The sequence below is a fragment of the Salpingoeca rosetta genome (assembly GCF_000188695.1).
Source record: "Salpingoeca rosetta unplaced genomic scaffold supercont1.12, whole genome shotgun sequence".
Classification (NCBI taxonomy): domain Eukaryota; class Choanoflagellata; order Craspedida; family Salpingoecidae; genus Salpingoeca; species Salpingoeca rosetta.
Window position 1 is genome coordinate 1,134,902 of NW_004754922.1, and position 15,892 is coordinate 1,150,793.

The 15,892-nt window shown below is 56.1% G+C and overlaps 3 protein-coding genes across 3 annotated transcripts in view; all 3 read left to right on the top strand.

The window, feature by feature from the left end:
• The window catches only part of PTSG_05323 (uncharacterized protein), a gene marked incomplete at its 5' end in the record, with an annotated part of 6,435 nt that extends 2,315 nt beyond the window's left edge, over positions 1–4,120 (top strand). Inside the window, 4 exons of the mRNA XM_004993839.1 lie at positions 1–216; positions 406–468; positions 1,004–1,140; positions 1,377–4,120. The exon at positions 1–216 is cut by the window's left edge and continues 14 nt beyond it. Of these exons, the coding sequence (XP_004993896.1) occupies positions 1–216; positions 406–468; positions 1,004–1,140; positions 1,377–3,993 (3,033 nt within the window). The 3' untranslated portion in view covers positions 3,994–4,120. The remainder of the gene's footprint in view (positions 217–405; positions 469–1,003; positions 1,141–1,376) is intronic.
• Positions 4,121–4,179: 59 nt separating this feature from the next.
• On the top strand, positions 4,180–11,157 carry PTSG_05324 (AMP-dependent synthetase and ligase). The gene is made up of 16 exons (XM_004993840.1): positions 4,180–4,355; positions 4,560–4,585; positions 4,773–4,850; positions 5,005–5,126; positions 5,359–5,476; positions 5,772–5,994; positions 6,198–6,278; positions 6,516–6,646; positions 6,972–7,057; positions 7,309–7,408; positions 7,571–7,626; positions 7,812–7,953; positions 8,397–8,509; positions 8,826–8,925; positions 9,127–9,261; positions 10,804–11,157. The coding sequence occupies exons 1-16, from the start codon at positions 4,292–4,294 to the stop codon at positions 10,912–10,914; spliced, it is 1,686 nt and encodes a 561-aa protein (XP_004993897.1). The 5' UTR covers positions 4,180–4,291; the 3' UTR covers positions 10,915–11,157.
• Positions 11,158–11,830: 673 nt separating this feature from the next.
• PTSG_05325 (early growth response protein) lies at positions 11,831–15,753 on the top strand. Its single transcript, XM_004993841.1, has 2 exons — positions 11,831–12,341; positions 12,760–15,753. Exons 1-2 carry the CDS (start codon positions 12,178–12,180, stop codon positions 14,990–14,992), a joined length of 2,397 nt encoding a protein of 798 aa, XP_004993898.1. The 5' UTR covers positions 11,831–12,177; the 3' UTR covers positions 14,993–15,753.
• The last annotated feature ends 139 nt before the right edge of the window (positions 15,754–15,892 follow it).

Genomic DNA, 15,892 nt, shown 5'->3' on the forward strand with positions numbered 1-15,892 from the left:
GCGCCGACGTTTGAAGAAACACTTGACAACGGGCTGCTGCTTGGCTACTTCCTGCAGTTCCTCTCTGGCTTCCACAAGGAGCTCAACTTCAAGTTTTACCAGGCCGTTCGCCAGTTGCGTGCACGCATCACATCCACACACGCCGTCACGCCCCCGGATATCGCCGTCATTCGCGCCGCTTTCGACCTCAGCACGCGCGGTGTCACTGCTCTGCAGGTGTGTGCGCGCGCGTGTATTGTGCTTGCGTGTGTGTCTCTGTATGCGTGTGTCTGCATGCGTGTGTGTATTGTGCTTGCGTGTGTGTCTCTAAAAGCGTGTGTGCGTGCGAATGAAGGCTACCTACTCCACCGTCACCAGCTCACCTCCTTGTGTGTGTGCATGTGTGCGCACGTGTGTCATCGTCAGATTGACCCGGAGACGCGGCGACAGCTGCACGAATTGTTCCGTGCTTTCACCGCTGCACATGACGTACGTGTGTGTGTGTGTGTGTGTGTGTGTGTGTGTGTGTGTGTGTGTGTGTGTGTGTCGTTGTCGGCTCCTCATCTCAATTCCAGCTTTTTATAAAATATCGTACGTACGTGTGTGTGTGTGTGTGTGTGTGTGTGTGTGTGTGTGTGTGTGTGTGTGTGTGCTTGTCTTGAGGGAAGCCTCTCTGATTATCGATGGGCGAAGCATCTGTCGTTACCTTACAATTCCAGTTCTGCCACTGGCGTCGCTGCACACTCGCATTGCACAATGGGGCACACGTTCCACCGCTGCCTTTCTCCCTTGACCCCACCCCCACCCCACCCCAACGCACACACACACACACACACACACACACACACACACACACACACACACACACACACACACACACACACACACACACACACACACACACACACACACACACACACACACACACACACACACACGCACGCACACACACACACACACACACACACACACACACACACACGCACACACACACACATCCACACGTACACATGACTGTACGTAGGACGCGGCCGGAGAGGACACGAATGTGCTGCACGAGCAGCGGAAACTGTTGCATGCGATCATGCGCGCATTTCATCAAGTTGGCGCCATGTTGCAGGAGGAGCACAGCCATTTCGTCTGCAGCGACGTCTATCGCGAGTGAGTTTGACTCATGCAAGCAGGCGTGATGTGGCGTGGCCTGCTATCTTCAAACCACGTGCGCATGAGCTACACGCTCGTGCATATGCGAACCATGCTCAGCCCCACACTCATTCGTAAACACACATACACACGCACGCACGCACACACACACAAAACCATCACACAAAACCATCACATACAAACAATCACATACATGCACACGCACACACAAACAAACACACCGGCCTTGACAGCTACTTGGTACATTCCAACCGGCAATCCGCCTCTTTCCATCGCCGCCAGCAACAACAGCATCAGCAGCAACATGAGATGAAGTCGAGGGCGCGTGCGAGTGCACGCAGGAAGCGCTTCTCGCTGTGGTCGTCAACAGCGCCCCCATCAACAGTCGCGCCAGCAACGTCTGTGTCGCCATCAACAAGACCAACGACAACAGCAGCGATGGCAGCGGCGACCACAGCAGAGACAGATGCATTTGCACGCGCACAGACACGCACATACACACGCCCGCGCCCAAAGTCCATTGCGTTCTCGCCCCTGACTTCCACGCAGGCCAGGATTGGACACAGCACCGCGCTTCGACAAGCAAGTGGTAGCGGCGTTGGTGGTAAAGACGGCAAAGGTGATGACAATGATGACAATGATGACGATGACGATGATGATGACGATGACGATGATGATGATGAAGATGATGATGGCACTAGTGGCGCAGGTGATGGTGGTGCTGGTGCGGGAAAGCACCCAAGCAGCGGCCGCAATGTTGGCGGCATCGACGACTACAGTGCAGTGCTGGAGGAGCAAGTGCAGATGCGGCAGGCGTCTGTGCGAACCATCACAGGACAGCTGCTCCTGCGGCGCCTGGAAGGACTGGACACGTCACAGGAGGCGGCCGTCCTGACGCAATTGCGCAATGAGATTGCAGCGCTTGAGCGCCACGGCGAGCAAACAGAGCGCTACTGGTCGCTTGTTGGCCACTGGCGCGCGGATGTGCAAACGCTGGACGAAGCCGATGATGGGGAGCTGCTGTGTCTGGTGGCTGTGCACGCTGACGGCGATGGTGGCGAGGGTGGCGGTGGCGGCAGCGATAACCAGGGTTGGGGTGGTGGTGATGGTGCAAGTGCTATCATTGGCGCTAGCAAGAACAGTGGCAGCGATCATGACGACGACGACGACGACGACGACGATGATGACAAAGGCAGTGGTGATGGTGATGGTGATGGTGATGGTGATGGTGATGGCGGCAACGACAATGGTTACAACGATGTCGACGATGTCAACAACAATACAGGGCATGAGCGGGTTTGGGATGATGCACATGGAAGCAGGGCCGAGAGCAGCCACAACCGCCGCCACCGCCGCCACGACCGCAGCCGCCACTACGACCACGGCAGCGACCATGCGATGCAGCGCGGTTCGTCGTCTGTATCTGGGTGGATCCTGTGCCGGCGATTGAGCGAGTTTGAGCAGCTGCATCGTCGATTGCGGGAGGTGGACAGACGCGCCGCCCGCCACCGCGCGCTGCGGCTGCCGAAGCTGCCCTGGATCAAGTCGCCCTTGCGCATCGACAGGTGGAAGCAGCGAACCATCGCCACGCTGCAGTCGCTTCTGGACACGTGTGTACAGCACCCACGCTTCAGCGACAGCCACGCGCTGTTCACGTTTCTCAGCCCGAGCCCCAGCTTTGTTCGCAGGCTGTACCACGACCCGCCACCGGAGCCACCTGCGCAAGCGGCAGCGACAACGACCGAAACAGCGATGGTGACAGCAACGGCAATGGCCCAAGCGCAGAGCAAGAACGGCAGCAGCAGCAGCCGCAGTGGTGGTGGTGGTCGACGGGGGAGGGGCGAGGAACGTACGGTGAGAGGAACTCGTGTGAGCAATCATCTCGACGACACAAGACATGTCAAGGCTGCTGCTCATGCTGCTGGTCACAATGAAAATGACGATGACGACGATGATTATGGTGCGGATGACAGCGAGCACGATTCTGACGCAGAGCAAAGTGCGGCTGTGCTGAGTGCGCTGTTGGCATCGTCCCTGGACTCGGCGACTGCTTCTGGGAGCGCGGGCGCAGCATCATCATCCGTCACAACAACGACAACAACAACAGCTGCACCAACGACTGCCGCTTCAGCGCCGGCTACACCTCGGAAATCAGCTCCAGCAGAAAACACTGTTCTTACCACAGGAACAGCAGCAGCGGCAGTATCAACAGCAACAACGGCGGACGGTGGACGGTCCGAGAGCAAAGCGGAGCCCATTTTCCGGCTGATCAGCGAGGTGTTTGAGCTGAAGGGCCTGTTTACCTGGCTGCGGCGGCAGCTGGTGGCGTTTGTGCAACTGACATATGGCGCCAACATCAACCGGCAGCTGCAGGCTGCCGTGTCGTGGCTGTCGCATGAGCCACAGGTGCTCTGGTTTGTGAACCTGACCCGCGCTGGGCTGTTTCCAGACGACCAGGTGCCTGTTGTGCAGCCGCCACCGACGCTGCGGGAGCGTGATGCGCTGGCTGGGGAGGCGTGCCGGCTGTTGTTGGACAACATGCCCTCGGCTGTGCGCGTTCTTGTGGGCCCCACCAACGCACGGAAGGGCGCGCTGAAGCTGCTACATGTGCTGCAACATCACCAGCTCAACCAGCACCTTGTGCTGTGTTTCCTTGAGCTGTTGCTGATGCAGCTGTTTCCTGAGCTGCCGCGCCGCCCGTCCTTGCCAGACAGCTTCGTCGCCATCCCCTTTGAGCGTGCACCCATGCCAACCCCCGCCCATCCACCCACAACCACAACAGCCACACCCACAACCACAACAGGCACAACCACAACCACAACAGCCACAAGCACAAGCACACAGCACTGATTGACGAAGACAAGGATGGCAGCGCTCGCAGCGACAAGAGGCGTGAAGTGACATGTGACGATGTATGTGACAGACAGTGGCAGTGACAGTGGTGTGAGGGAGGCGATTTGCGCGCGCTTGCCTTGACACTAAATTGTGGTGTTCTGTTTGAATTGTCGATAATTTACGAAAACTTCAAATAAAATTCCACAATCCAACCAAAACAACAAAACAACCAAACACAAACAACAGACAGCCAGCGACTCCCCCTCCTCCACCCACTGTCACAACCACTCGTCCCCTCCTGCGAACAGCAATCATGATGATGGCAATGCAGCGCACGCTGCGTGGCGGCGCGAAGCTGTGGCAGGCAACCCGCTCAGGTGGGCTCATCACATGGAGTGTTGTCCCTGATGCTTTGGCGGTTGCTGCAGCGGTGCTTTGGCGGTTGATGGTGTTTGTGGTGATGATGATGCTTGTGTGTATTTGCAAGAGACGGACGTTTTGCTCGCACTAGCCACATGCATCACATCACTCACTACGTTTGCCCGATGGTGACTGTTTTGATGATGGCGGACCGCGTGCAGTGGCACACGTGCCCGGTTTGATGTCGGTAAGTGCATGAGTGGTGGTGCTGTGGGGGGGGGGGGTTGTGTGGTGCTCGGTTAGGTTACGTGACACAGTGGGTGCAACCAAGGATAGCGGTGATGTGATGCGCTTGTGCTTGGCTCACCTTCGATTGCTTTGTTTGGCTCACCTTCGATTTGGTTTGTGTTGTTCTTCTTGTCGTGGTGTTACAGGACTATCCCCTTGCCTTGCCGGCCTTCCTGTGGCGTGCGGAGAAGCTCTTCTACAACAAGAAGATCATCGACAACTCCGTGCGTGTCTCCTTGCGTTGTTGTCTTGCGCATGTGTGTGCTTGTACGTGTGCGTTCGTGCGTACCTGCGTGTGTGTATGTGTGTGTGTGTGCGTACGCGTGCATTCGTGCGCTCATACGTGCTCACACGCATCCTTGGGTGATCGTAACACAGGGCGTCATGCGCAAGGAGACGCCATACAGCGAGTTTGTGCAGCGCTGTCGCAAGGTTGGCGGCATCTTGGATGACCTTGGCGTTGGCGAGAACTCCCGCGTCGGCACCTTTGCCTGGAACAAGTATGTGTGTGTGTGTGTGTGTGTGTGTGTGTGTGTGTGTGTGTGTGTGTGTGTGTGTGTGTGTGTGTGTGTGTGTGTGTGTGTGTGGCTGGTTGTTGTCTGGTTGTTTGTTTGCTTGTTTCTGGAGTTTGTATTGAGCTGTCCTTGCACGTTTTGGGTGTTGTTGCCACCACCATTGTTTGCGCCTGTTTCACCTTGGCTCCTTGTCACATCCCCCCTCTCTGTGCCGCAGCGGAAACCACCTGGACCTGTGGTATGGCGTGCCCTGTGCCGGGCGCGTACTCCACACCCTCAACATTCGCCTCTTCCCCGAGCAGCTGACCTACGTCGTGAACCACGCCGAGGACGAGGTGTGTGTGTGCGTATGTGTGTGTTTGCGTATGTGTGTGTGTGTGTGTTTGCGTATTGTGTGTATGTGTGTATGTGTGCGCGCGCACGCTCCGTGTGCTGGTATGAATATTACGTGGTCTAGTGGCCTCACTTTTCCACCACACCACACCACACACCACACACACACACACACACACACACACACACACACACACACACACACACACACACACACACACACACACACACACACACACACACACACACACACACACACACACACACACACACACACACGTACATATGCACCTGCAGGTGATCTTTGTGGACCGGTCGCTGGTGGCGCTGATGTGGCCGCTGGTGAAGACATTTGAGAAGGTGCGCAACATTGTGGTGATGGACGACGGAAAGGGCGAGATCCCGGATGACCCGCGCATCCTCCGCTACGAGGAGCTCATGGCCAATGCAAAGGAGGTCGACTTCAACGTCAAGGACGAGCGCCAGGCCGCATCCATGTGCTACACCAGCGGAACCACAGGTGTGTGTGTGTGTGTGTGTGTGTGTGTGTGTGTGTGTGTGTGTGTGTGTGAAATGCGAGCGACTGTTTTCTGTTCACACGACGCTGTTGTTGACATGGTCGTAGACGTGCACAGCTAGCAGCCAGCCAACCAACTATTATCACCTGCTGCGTCTCCCGTGCTCATTAACTGACTTCTCTTGTGTGTTTTTTGCTTTGCTCAGGCCACCCCAAGGGCGTTGTGTACACGCATCGCTCGCTCTTCCTGCACACCCTCGCCCTCACCAACGCCGACGGCCTTGGAAGTAAGGGTCTTTGTTTGTTTGTTTGTTTGTTTGTTTGTTTGTGTGTGTGTGCAAATGTGTGTGTGTGTGTGTGCAAGTGTGTGTGTGTGTTTTGTGTTATGTGAGGGGGGGGGGAAATTCGGTGTATGTGACAGCGTTTGTTTGGCTTTCGTTGGGTTTCATGTACCACACATCCTCATTACTCTCTCTCCACCTCACCACCTCTTCCCCCTCCCCCTCTTCCCCCGCACCCACCAGTCAACGAGCGCGACACGATCCTGCCTGTGGTGCCGATGTTCCACGCCAACGCGTGGGGTCTGGCCCACGTCGCCCCCGCATGTGGCGCCAACCTCGTCATGCCAGGCCTCGGCCTCGTTCCAGAGCACCTGGTGCGCTGTGTTGTGTTGTGTTGTGTTGTGTTGTGTTTTGTTGTGTTGTGTTTTGTTGTGTTTTGTTGTGTTGTGTTGTGTTGTTGTGCTGTTGTGTTGTGTTGTGTTGTGTTGTGTTGTTGTGCTGTTGTGTTGTGTTGGGTTGTGTTTTGTTGTTGTGCTATTGTGTTGTTGTGCTGTTGGGTTGTGTTGGGTTGTGCTTTGGTGCTGTGTGCACCTATGTCTCTGCCCCGGTCGCTGCAGCCGCCACCAACACCGCCACACCTAACCACCATCACACCACCATCACAACCATCAACCACCACAACCATCACGACGGCCCAAGGCCAACATCATTGAAGCAGAGGATGTCACCCTGGCGGCGGGCGTGCCAACCATCTGGATGGGTGTTCTGCCCCACATGAAGGGCAGGTCAGCCAACGCATGTAGCACGTCGCACTGGCAGCTGCTGCGACGTTTTGTGTTCTTCACGTTGCTGAGGTCATACTTTGGGCGCCCCTTGTTGCTCCACATGCAGCTCACCTTCTGATGTGTGCTCTTTTCCTCTGCACGTGTGCGTGTGCGGGTTTGTGTGTGTTTGTGTGTGCAAATGTGTGTGTGTGCAAATGTGTGTCTGTGTGTGTCCGTGTGTGTCCGTGTGTGTTGTGCAATTTGCAACGCAGGAAGCTGCCGCACCTCCGCGGCATTCCCTGCGGCGGCTCTGCCGTCCCACTCTCCCTCTCCAAGCAATACGAGAAGGCCATCGGCCTGCCCATCCTGCAGGTGTGTGTTTGTGTGTATGAACGTGTGTGCATGTGTCAATTTATGTGTGTGTGTGTGTGCTTGTGTCAATGTGTGTGTGTGTGCTTGATGAGTGCAGTATTGTTTTGAAGCTCACGCCCATGTCTTGTCGCTCTTGCTTGTGCCAACCTCAACCGGCATCAGGCCTGGGGCATGACGGAGACGAGCCCTGTCGCTACTGTTGGCGCCATCATGTCAAAGTGCGCACTTGCTGATGGTTGCAACATGTTTGATGCGCGTGTGCTGACACGTCAGCACCTCCTTTCCACTCTCGCGCCCGCCTTCCTTTCATTGTGTTTCTCTCTCTCACTCACTCACACACACACACACACACAAATACATTACACTTACACGCACGCACACTTACACGCACACACATGTGTAGGTTCCAGGGTGCGGACGAGGCCACAATTGATGCGCTGCGAGAGACTGTCGGGTATCCGCTCGCTGGTGTTGAGATACGCATTGTCGATCAACAGACTGGGGAGGAGGTGCCATGGGACGGGAAGGCGTCTGGCGAACTCCAGGTATGTGTGTATGTGTGTGTGTGTGTGTGTGTGTGTGTGTGTGTGTGTGTGTGTGTGTGTGTGTGTGTGTGTGTGTGTGTGTGTGTGTGTGTGTGTGTGTGTGTGTGTGTGGTTTGGGGGGGGGGAGGTTGTCGTGGTTGTGGTCTTGTTGAGGAGGGGGTTGCGTCTATCGTGCGTTAGGGGGAAGGGGTTATACGTGCGTGTGTGCATGTGGGTTTGGGCGTGTGCGTGTGTGTGTGTGTGTGTGCATGTGTATGTGCGTGTGCGTGCAAGTGTGTTGGTGTTGATTGCTGCGACGACACACACACACACACACACACACACACACACACACTCTCTCTCTCTCTCTCTCTCTTTGTGTTCACTGATACTGCCTCGTTTGGTCGTCCCTGACTGTCACTGCACATGTGTATGTGTGTGTGTGTGTGTTGTATCCTCAACAGGTGCGCGGCCCGTGGATCTGCTCTGCCTACTACAACCCGGACGACCTTGAGGGCGAGGCCTTCACTGGCGACTGGCTCCACACCGGTGATGTCGCCACCATCTCCCCAGATGGGTGCGTGACGTGTGCATTGTGTGTGTGTGTGTATGTGAGCGCGCATGTATGTATGTATGTGTGTATGTGTGTGTGCATGTATGTGCGTGTGTACATGTGCGTGTGTGTATCTCGTGCACTGTTTGAAAGCATACAGTGTGTGTGCCCTTCAGTGGCACTGCAATCGTTCCTCGCTCGTGCTCTTGTGTGTTCACTCGTGTTGTCCTGCACACGCCAACCTTGTTCCACATCTTACGCATCACACAACCGTGTTTGTTCTTCCGCTCGTCCCTTTGCACTGCGCCTTCCCCTTTGCACTGCGCGTGCGCGATGGCAGGTATGTCAAGCTGGTTGACCGCGCCAAGGACGTCATCAAGTCTGGCGGCGAGTGGGTTTCCTCTGCCGACGTCGAGAACATCATCATGTCCCACCCAAAGGTGCGGTGTTCTTGTGCGTGTGTGTGTGTGTATGTGCGTGTGTGTGTGTATGTGCGTGTGCTATGTGTGTGTGTGTGTGTGTGTGTGCTTGCACATGCACTCGTGCTTGAAGAGAATATAAGCGTTGGCATGCGCCTGCATCCAATGAGCCACCACACATTTCCCTTCACATACACACACACACACACACACGCACACCAGGTTGCAGAGGCTGCCGTGTTTGCGATCAAGTCGAAGAAGTGGATGGAGCGTCCCATGGCATGCGTCGTGATGCAACCGGGCGAGACCATGACGGAGATGGAGCTGCTCGAGTTCATCACCCCAAAGATGGCCAAGGTGCGTGCGTGTGCGCACGTATGTGTGAGCGAAGTGGTGTGTGAGCTGTGAGCTGTGTGGTGTTGTGGTTTTGAGACTGTTGGGTCCAAGCAGCCAGGCATGGCTGGGGTGGCACGCGGGCTGGCGTGGCGCGGTGGCGCTCGTGTCACACGGGCAGACCAACAACGATTGTTGTTTGTTCTTTTATCCCATGCCATGTTCCCTTTTGTTGGGCGACACCACGCCACAAATCCACCACAACCACAACCATGACCCAACATCCCATCACCACACGCCCCATGCCTCTACCGACCACGGGATTGTGAGGGCTCTGGTCTGCCAACCTTTTTGATTGGTCCCACATGCATGTACATATTTCCACTCGCTCGCTTGCTTGCTTGCTTTCTTGCTTACTTGCTTGCCTGCTATCCTGGCTGTGCGCTGTTGAGCTGTCCTTTCTCGACCACGACTTCTTCTTCTTCTTCTTCTTCTTCTTCTTCACGCTTCTTGATCTTTGTGGTTCTTCCATGTCCTTCCAATCCACCACGCTCGCTGGTCGTAACGGTGGATTGTCTCTCGCTGGTCGTAACGGTGGATTGTCTCCTCCTCGTCCTTCTGTTACTCGTCCTTCTGCTACTCGTCCTCATCTTTGTTCTTCCACCTTCGATGAGCTTCTTCCTTCGCTGCTGACGTGACGGTTGGGTGGTGTGTGTGTGTGCTTGTGCTGTGAACACCATGACGACGGCTTGTCCCTTTCCCTCACCCGCCCCATGCCATTCAATGTCTCTGTTGTACCCCCAACTCCCCAACCATGCATCTCTTGGCGAGTTGTTGTTGTTCTTTCCAACTCCTTCCATCTCCTTCGTCTCCTTCCATCTTCTTCCATGTATGTGATGGGCCGAAGGTTGACCAATCCAACCGTTGGTCAACCACACATTCGGCGGTCAGCATGTTGTATGTTCACTGCCAGGCCAAAAACCTTGTATCGTTTGGTCGCTGTGTTTTCCCACCCACCATTGGGCGGGGTGCAAGTGTGCCTGCCGTTGCGTTGTGTTGTTGTGCTGTGGCTTTCGCCTTGTTGTTGGTTGGTCTCGTGCTGTCCTTTTGTTGCCTTTTTTGTTGAGCCTGACGGAATGTGCTTCAGACTTCCATGGCCTTCCATCCGTGCCCCTTTCATCAAGCCTGCTTCCATCTGTTTCCATTCAAATTTTGCCCGCCCAGTCCTCCTGCGGCAACCGCGGCAGTTTTGAGCTGCCGAAGGTTTTGCTCTGCTGCGGCTGCGGGGCAAAAATTTTAGGGGCACGCCCTTCAATATTTGGCGTTCTTGCTCAAAGAGTGACGAATACGCTTCCATTCGCTGCTTTCGCCACCCCGCGTGCACTTCCGCTCCTTTCCAACCGACTTCTAATTTTTTGAGCGTGTCGTTGGGTGCGAGGAAGTGTTTGCTCGCCACTTCTGCATCATTTTGTTGGTCGCGTGTCGCGTATTGGCTCACATCCCACACACATCCCACACAAATCCCACATCACACACACACACACACACGCATACATCACGCAACAGTGGTGGCTGCCTGACAAGGTGGAGTTTGTTGATGAGATTCCAAAGACCAGCGTCGGCAAGTTCTCCAAGAAGGATCTGCGTGCACGCTTCAAGGATGTAGAGGTTGCATGAAGCCAACCCCAAACCCCCTGCCTTGCTTCATTCACTCGCACGCGCTTAAGTTTGCTTGTGGTTACAACATTCACTTGTTTTTGTGGGCTTGCGTCAGCACCCAACTGCTTTGTCATGCATGTTTGCGTCTGCACCATACAGTTTTGACGCAATACAGCAGGCAAGAATGCACGGTTTTTTCATTCGCAACACCAACGCGCCGCGTTCGCATTCGAGCACGCAACACATACGTGACCTGTCCCGAATTTTGCTCTTCCGGACGGATTATCCCGGACACCAATACGTGATGCACGTGTGCAAGACGTCTTGAAACGTGTCCTGCCTTGCTTGATCTTTGGAAGTGTTCCTCTTTGAAAACGCGCAAACACCAAGTGCTCATGAGCGCGTCAGCACAAGGCACTTTCGATACGACACGACGTGCAACCTTCGCCATTAAGCCCCGTTTCGACCCAAACCTTTGTCCCGCCTTGCTGGTTTGTCGCACTTGGACAACCGCGCCCAACGGAATCACCCACGCACAACATGCACGAAGCATGTGCCAGCTCGCACGCACTGACAAGCAAACAAGGGCGCAATCCTGCTGCTGCTGCAATCCAACTCACCGCTTTCATTCACCCACACACGCTCACGCTCACCCAACCCTCTCCACCACCACTTACATCCACCCAAGCCACAACCTGTTTGCACGCACAGGTTTGCGTCACAGCACGCAATCCCTCGCTAGTTGCACGCAAGGGTGCAAGCATCACGGCAAAGGTGGTTGGGTTTGAGTTTGGCATCGCTAGGTCAGTTGTGCATGCGTGTGTGGGTGTGCGCGTGTGATTGGTTGGCTCGTTTCGGTTGGTTTGGTTGGGCGGATTGGTTGGCGCGGGGTTGGCACGCACCCCTTTCGTCTTCAAGCACATAATTTGACAGACCCGCCTTGGCCACCACGCCATTCACCACCACCACCACGCGCGCACTGACACAATCACCAGCACGCACCCCCCATTCTCTGTTTTGCTTGCTACGTCCGCACAACTGCAGGCAGCGACCATCGACCAGCCAAACCAACAACACCTTGCTTGCTGCACGTTCCTCCACATCCAATCCAGCACCTTCCATGTACCTCGTCAGCAGCAACATCCTTTGTTCCCGACCACACGCCAACCACCACCTGACCACCACCAACCTTCAACCAATATTTTGAGCCAGTTCTGCAGGCACCATCGTCATTGTCGTCACTGAGCTTTCTCCCTACTACTTAGCTGTTGTTCTCCACTCATGGGGGTTGGCGACTTTGCGTCCAGCCTTGCAACCCAGGCAAACATTAGTGCAATAGCCAACCGTCAACAATCATTTCCATCTCCACCCCACCCACCTGCATTCCTCGCAATCGTTCATTCACAACCAAGCAGCGACACCCTCAAGCCACTGGATCGCCAAAGGTGCGTCGCGCAGCACAGCGCCTACACACTCGATACACTACTATGCATGCTCGATGCACACACACACCCTCTCCTTTTAGCAACACATTCGAACCACCCGACCTCATGTGTATGTGTGTGTGTGTGTGTGTTTTGGTATGCATCGCCATGCCACATGCTATGCTTCCATCACATGCTATGTTTCCACCAATTGCATCACCCAACTCAAAACATTTGCCATGCAACATCCGCAGTGTCCTGCACACAATCTCAACCTAGCTTTGCCATGTGTTGTTGGTTTGGTTCTTTCATCCACTCAATTGTTCACTTATCACCACGCACTCTCAGCAACACCTTCCACCCATCACTCCTTGCATGATCACCAAGCAACCAGCTCACAAACCCTCCGTCAACACACCACCCCACCCGTCGCTTACAGCACGCCCACAACCGGCCCAAGAGCACACGCAAGAAGAAATCCAAAGCCTGATCACCAACACCGAGCAAGAAGCAGGCAGCGGGAATCGTCTGCATCATCACCGTTTGCATCAAAACAGCGTCCACCCACCGCATTCTCATCGTCCCGCATCGCCTCAACAACCAAACCCAAGGCCCATCAGCAACACACCGCATTGGCCCATAGCACGCACGCCCAAACCGCAGCCGAACAACGAGCCGACCAAGTTGCACCCAGAAACGCGCACACCGCAGGCACGCCTCCCTTCGACCGGATCAACCAACCCTTTGGGTGGCAACCACCAAGCCAAACGGACCTCAGCACCCATCACGGAGAAGTGGCCGCTGCGCTGTCGCTTGCCGACTTGAAAACCGCCAACCACCTCATCAACATCAGCATCAACAGCGCATCGCCATCAGCACAGCTACCCCCCTCCTCGTCTTCCTCGTCGTCAGCTTCCACAGCTCGGTTGCCAACCTCCCCAGTGGGCTGTCGCCGAAGATCTTCCTCCTTCTCCTCGCCTTTTCCCGCCTCCCCCACGCAGCCAAGCCTGAGCAAGACCATGATGTCCACAAACGAAGTCAACGCGTTCTGCAACTCCCAAGACCGGCATCGTCAGCAGCAGGCAACGCACACGCTGCCCCAAGAGCACCACCAAGCCCACGCCAAGCCGCACGCCCTTGCACCCAGCGCCGCACACCTCGATGGAGCGGCGCCCTCTACCATGACCATGCTCACGGACACGCCCTTCCTTCGCGACGTGCGCTCAGGCACCACTTCCTCCATCTCCCTCGCTTCCGCTCAGAGCGACCAGCAACAGCAGCAGGAGCAGCAGCACAGCGACCCTGCCAACGCCATGTTCTCCAGCATGGCAGCGCCATCATCGGCTGTGCACCAGCCACACGACTACCACGGCCCCGCAGCCTACCAGCAGCAGCAGCAGCCACAGGGATATCACCACCACTACCACCACCACCAGCAGCAGCAGCAGCAGCAGCAGCACCTTCTCGTCCCCGCTGGCTTGACCACCACCCCAACTGACGCCACGGAAGTAGGCACCAGCGACACACGCCCCAGCACCACCACGACGACCACCACACGGGACTCGTGTGGCTCGTCAAGCGCAGGCTCCTCGGACGGCGGCGACGTTGACACCCTCGGCGACGACGGCGCCTACAAGTTTGTGTGCCCACACCCGGGCTGCAACAAGGTCTATCGGCGCCGCAACCACCTGCAACGCCACTCCCACTCGCACAAGAAGACGCTGCCGTTTGTCTGCCCGGAGTGTGACCGCGGCTTCCACCGCAAGGACCATTACGAGTACCACCGCCGCGTCCACTCTGGCGACAAGCCCTTTGTCTGCGACGAGAAGGACTGCGGCCGTTCCTTCCGCCAGCGCAGCGCCCTCACCCGCCACAAGAAGAGCCACATCCGCGAGCGCGAGCGCACCTGCACCTACTGCAACCGCGTCCTCTCCAAGCAGGATGACCTGTACGTGCACATCTGCACCATGCACGGCCGTGAGCTCCTCGAGTCCTTGCCTGCAGGCGCCATGCAAGCCGGCCTGCTCGCAATGGCCCTCCAGCCGCAAGGCGCCAACGCAGCAACTGGCGGAAGCGCGAGTGTTCGCGGCAACAACAGCGGCAGCGGCAACAGCAGCAGGAGCTCGTCCACGTCGTCTGCGGGCAACGGCACCGCCCAGACCATGCCGCTGATGCTGCTGCTCCTGCAGCAACTTCAGCTGCAGCAGCAAACCGAGCAGCAGCAGCAGCAGCAACAGCAGCCAGCGACAGGCGTTTCGCAACCACCACAACAGGCACAGCAGCCCTCGGTCAACCCACAGTCGCTGCCCGCCCGGTACTTTGCACTGCCTGCGACCACCGCCAACAGTGCGAGTGCGAGTGCGCCCGTGCCCCCTCCGCCTCGCACCCTTCCGCCTGCGCTCCCAACTCACTCGACTGGCACGCAGCAGGACGCTGCTGCCATGTCTTCCTTCTTCCAGGCGCCGTCTGCCCAGCCACAGTTCCACCAGCAGCGGCATCGTCAGCAACAGCCTCAGCAGCAGCAGCCAGCGCAGCCGCAGCAGTTTCACAACAGCGGGTTTGTGCCACCCGCGTCCTCAGGCCAGTTGCTCTTCTCTCCACTGCAGCTCCCGTCAGTCCCGCCCGTCACCACAACGCATAACACGTCGTCGCATCAGCCCATGTTCTTCTGAACGTCTGGACTCAAGAATACAGGCCTCGCTTCGGTGTTTCAAGACCAGGCCTCACGGCCTTTCTTACCCGCTGATTTGAGCGGTATTTGTTTCAACGAGCCTGTATCAGCCCGCGAGTTGTGTTCATCTTCTTCAGTAGATGGGTGGTTCCTCTCTTCCTCTGTCTCTAGAATGGTCGTATTTCCTTTCCCCAACGGCCCTTGTTGCTTTCATCATGGGGGGCCACCTTGTTTCGTCTCACGTAGAGGTAAAGTGTGTTCAGCATGTGTTGTGTGTGTGTGTGTGTGTGGTGTGTGTGTGTGTGTGTGTCAGGTCTTGTCTCGCCTGACTGCCTGAGCTCTTTACTTGCTTCTGTTCTTCTGTTTGCCCCTCATAAGCGGCACAGTTACATGCCGTATCTCTCCATGGGTTTTTGTGCGTTTGTTCCCTCCCTGTCCCTGCATCGCGACTCTAAGCGTCCTTCAGCTCATTCTAAATGTACTTTGGTACTACATATTCGCCCCCCCCCCTTTCGCATTTGAGCATTTGCCCTCGCGTTATCAGCAATTTGTTGCGTTGGTTGTGTATGCCGTGGTGATTCAGTGTGCACGATTTGTTGCTTTGCAGCGAGGTCATGTAGCCAGCTCACATCAGCGCACATGCCGGCTGTGTGTGCCTTATTCTTTGTGTGGTTTGGTTTGGGCGTGGTTTGGTGTGCGACTGAATTTGCTTCTCCGTCGCGTGAGCGTAATGGGTCTCAATTGAAAACGTTGTTGAAACAATGGCACCAGAACCGGAGGGATGATGGGAGCTGGAGAGAAGAGAGAAGGAGAACATTCAGCATGTTTGTTTGTGTGTGCGTGCGTTCGTGTGTGTGTGTGTGTGTGTGTGTGTGTGTGTGTGTGTGTGTGTGTGTGTGTG

Excerpts from the sequence above, each read along its gene's own strand:
- PTSG_05324 (XM_004993840.1), top strand. The coding sequence starts at position 4,292 with ATGATGATGGCAATGCAGCGCACGCTGCGTGGCGGCGCGAAGCTGTGG. Across the intron at positions 4,356-4,559 it reads GTGGCAGGCAACCCGCTCAG|TGGCACACGTGCCCGGTTTG; the intron begins GTGGGCTCATCA and ends GACCGCGTGCAG. Across the intron at positions 5,995-6,197 it reads CTACACCAGCGGAACCACAG|GCCACCCCAAGGGCGTTGTG; the intron begins GTGTGTGTGTGT and ends TGCTTTGCTCAG.
- PTSG_05325 (XM_004993841.1), top strand. The coding sequence starts at position 12,178 with ATGGGGGTTGGCGACTTTGCGTCCAGCCTTGCAACCCAGGCAAACATT. Across the intron at positions 12,342-12,759 it reads AAGCCACTGGATCGCCAAAG|CACGCCCACAACCGGCCCAA; the intron begins GTGCGTCGCGCA and ends CGTCGCTTACAG.